At 37.6% G+C, this 3,487-nt stretch overlaps 1 protein-coding gene across 1 annotated transcript in view; it reads right to left on the bottom strand.

Annotated features, from left to right (window-relative positions):
• Positions 1-235: 235 nt before the first annotated feature.
• Positions 236-3,487, bottom strand: part of KCTD8 (potassium channel tetramerization domain containing 8) — a 234,448-nt gene continuing 231,196 nt past the window's right edge. Inside the window, exon 2 of the mRNA XM_021701691.2 lies at positions 236-696. Coding sequence (XP_021557366.1) covers positions 236-696 — 461 coding nt within the window. The remainder of the gene's footprint in view (positions 697-3,487) is intronic.

The following is a 3,487-nucleotide window of genomic DNA, read 5'->3' as shown; positions in this document are numbered from 1 at the left end:
AATCAGATATGCCATTTTGAATAAACACTTATTATTTTTTGTTTTTCAAAATCATATTTCTAAAAACAACAACAACAACAACAAAAAAGAATGAAAGAAAATACCGTCCCACATCCACTGTTCACAAAAAGGGAGAGCAGCAAGAATCACACTGACCATCGTCAGGATATAGCCAGGTGGTGACACTGCAGTAAACGTCGAATGTCATCGAAATACCGCAGGAATGTGACGATTACTATAAGCCATACTTCTGCAACAGTTCAGACTGCCACTGGCGTTTGCGCTCTGGAAAATAATCTGGAATGTGGATTTTTTTAAAATCCTGAATACACTTTTTCATTTCTTCTTCCACACTTAGCTTCTCACAGACTTTCTTTTTGGATAGATTCGTTTCCCGGGACTTGCTGATGAGTGTCTGAAAGAGTTCGCTGTTTCTGCGTTTGTCTGGTGGGGGCATCCACTGCGCAGGTGCTTTTTTGGAAGGGCGATCCAACGTTAAGGTGTTGGGTTGGTGCGCTGTTGCCTGCTGGGCACCGGGTGGGTTGTCCTGGGGAGTGCTCGCCTCTGAGTGGCTGTCGCAGCTGGAAGTGGAGAGCTCATTACAGGAAGTCCCACTTTCACTTCCTTTATCTGTGACTTTGTCGTGTTTCCTATCTTCATGTTCTTGTTTAGGTGACACTACTTTCTGAGGTGGTCCTAAAAAGAAAAGAAAAGAAAAAAAAAAAAGTAGAAGAATTAAATAAGAAGTGGGAAGGTCAAATTAAATAAGTTTTATTTATTTATTTATTTATTTTAAAGATTTTATTTATTTATTAGAGAGAGAGAATGAAAGACAGAGAGCATGAGAGGGAGGAGGGTCAGAGGGAGAAGCAGACTCCCTGCTGAGCAGGGAGCCCGATGCGGGACTCGATCCCGGGACTCCGGGACCGTGACCTGAGCCGAAGGCAGTCGCTCAACCAACTGAGCCACCCAGGCGCCCCAAGCTTTATATTTTTTTAAATTTTTTAAACCAAGAATATTTATCTTCAAAAAATTGCTGTTTGTTGCATTTGAGGAATTAAATATGACACCTAGCTTTATTAATGCACATTGAAACATGCAGCATACTGATTATTTATACAATCAAGTTTAGGGGGTTTTCTTAATGAGCATTTCTGCCATCATAAATCATCAATAACTTCATGCTGAAAAGAAGATTTTTGTTATTTTAGTTACTAGTTCCTGAAATCTAAAAAAGATATCGTATGTAAATATCTTGTTAGTTCCATAACTGTTTCATGAGACACTTAGTTCATTTTTGTTCTAGTTATTGGGCTAGGAGTCCTTTGTGTATATATTTGCCATTATAAAAGCAGAAAGTATCATTGCTCTATTTTACAAAGTAGTAGTATTCTTCAGGCTCATAGGCACAATAGCCTCATTTATGTTTCCAAGTGGGAGACTGGTTTAAATTTATCCTCAGCCTCTTAATCTTGTTTCCTGTCTATTTCCTTGAAGAGAATTATGAAAGTAAGGTAAGATATATATGTGCCTAATATTATGGTGAGAAAATATAGTTGAAATATAGTACTTTCTTAAAATACAAGGTTTACCATTTGAGGTAAATTACCTAGGAGGACAGTTTTCCCAGAAAGTGATAGTTTGCCAAGATAATTATTTCAAATACACAAACAGTTTACTTCCAAGAGGGAGCATATTTTATTCTTCTTGACTCTGCTGTGGGATTAGGACCTCCATTTAACATTTATTGAATGCCACCAGATACCCAGAACTATAATAAAACCTTGATTAACTAAAGCCCAACCATTGAGAAGTATGTTACTCAAATCTTACTTTTTTCCTGTAGTCAACTTTTATAAACTGGTTATATAAATCAGAATGGGGAGTGGGGAAAGGCATCAGTAATTTTAAGCAATTGCCCAGAAGATTCTATCGTGTAGCCAGAGTTGAGAACAATTGGTCTAACCCATAGGGTCTCAACTTTGGCCACATAAGGAATTACCTGGAAAGCTTAGCTTATTGATGCCTTGGTCTTAACTCCAGACACTCTACTTTAATGAGATGCCATCAGGCCATCGGGCCATCTAATAGAACTAGGTGATTTCAATCTGTAACCAAGATTATGAACCTTTCTTCAGTCTAATATATAGTAAATGAATTAATAACCAATATGAATACTTTATACTACTCAGAAAAGTGGGGAAACAAATCAACGTGTATGACTCTGACTAATAGACCCATGCTGGTGTTAACCATGTTTCTTCAGTGTTACTTGCAGGATCAGTGTTTCAAGGGCATCAGATTTGAGTGGTAATAATATTGAAAAGGAAATGGGTTTAAAGTCCTAGTGATCTGGAATCAAATTCTAGCTCTCTGGCAAACAGTCTAGTGGCCTTGAGCAAGATACATAGCTCCTCTAAGCCTCAATTTTCTCATCTGAAATGGGGTAATAGTACTTTCCTCATAGGTTGAGATCAAATGAAATACCATACTAAAGGGTCTAATACAATAAATCTCAACAATCAGCATGTATCACTGTGATTTTTTCTAATGGGCAGATGTTCAGGGCCACCTCCGGAGATTTTAGGTTTGCTGAAGGGTTTGTATGTATGTGTTTACGTGGAGCTCAGGGTGGTGGAGGAGATGTAGCATCTATTTATCTAATTATCTTTCTGGGTGAGTGTGACCTCAAGCTAGCATGAGGACCGCCAGGCTACTCCAAGATAGGATATAAATAAATGCTTTTTACCTTTTCTGTCTGTCTCCTGCCTTACTTTGACCAGAAATCCCTACAAAAGAGTCTATGATTTTCATTCCCAATAATGACTAAAAGATTAACTGCAAATACCTGGGAAAACCAATTTATATCTTAGGATAATTGAGTGATGAGAAATCATTTTTCTGTTAATAGGCAGGGGAATAGAGCATTTGGTAGAATACCAAGGCAGTAAGGTAACATCAGAGTGGAAAACAGTATAGAAAAAGGTATTAGGTATCACCAGAGCAAATGTTTCATTCTGATATGCTAGGGAGGGTACAGAGTTATATAAAGTCCATGTGTTAGCTAAATAAATTACATATGATTATTGTGCCTAATGGCAGATGGATGCAGAAACTCCACAATACAATAGAATGCAACATATGTGTGTTGGAAATGAATTGCTATTAAGTATAAGACAGAACATCCAGGAAGACTTCTGTGAAGAAGGCATTAATCAGTTTAGCCAATGGAGTTGTACTGAGTATCACTATGAGCCAGGCACTGTGGTAGGACCTAGAGGAGGCTCATAGTAAGTGCTCAGGTGAAGCGCACAGGCTATTTTATGATATTTTATACATTGAGTGTTTAAAATGCATGAACACTTTAGAATGTCTCCCACTATAGACTTTAAATTCTGAAAAAAAAACGTGGGAACCTGAATTTATTATGATCTTAAGAACTTCTTCTTCTTCTTCTTCTTCTTCTTCTTCTTCTTCTTCTTCTTCT

This window comes from Neomonachus schauinslandi, chromosome 2 (assembly GCF_002201575.2).
Source record: "Neomonachus schauinslandi chromosome 2, ASM220157v2, whole genome shotgun sequence".
NCBI lineage: Eukaryota > Metazoa > Chordata > Mammalia > Carnivora > Phocidae > Neomonachus > Neomonachus schauinslandi.
This window is presented reverse-complemented; position numbering and strand designations above follow the sequence as displayed.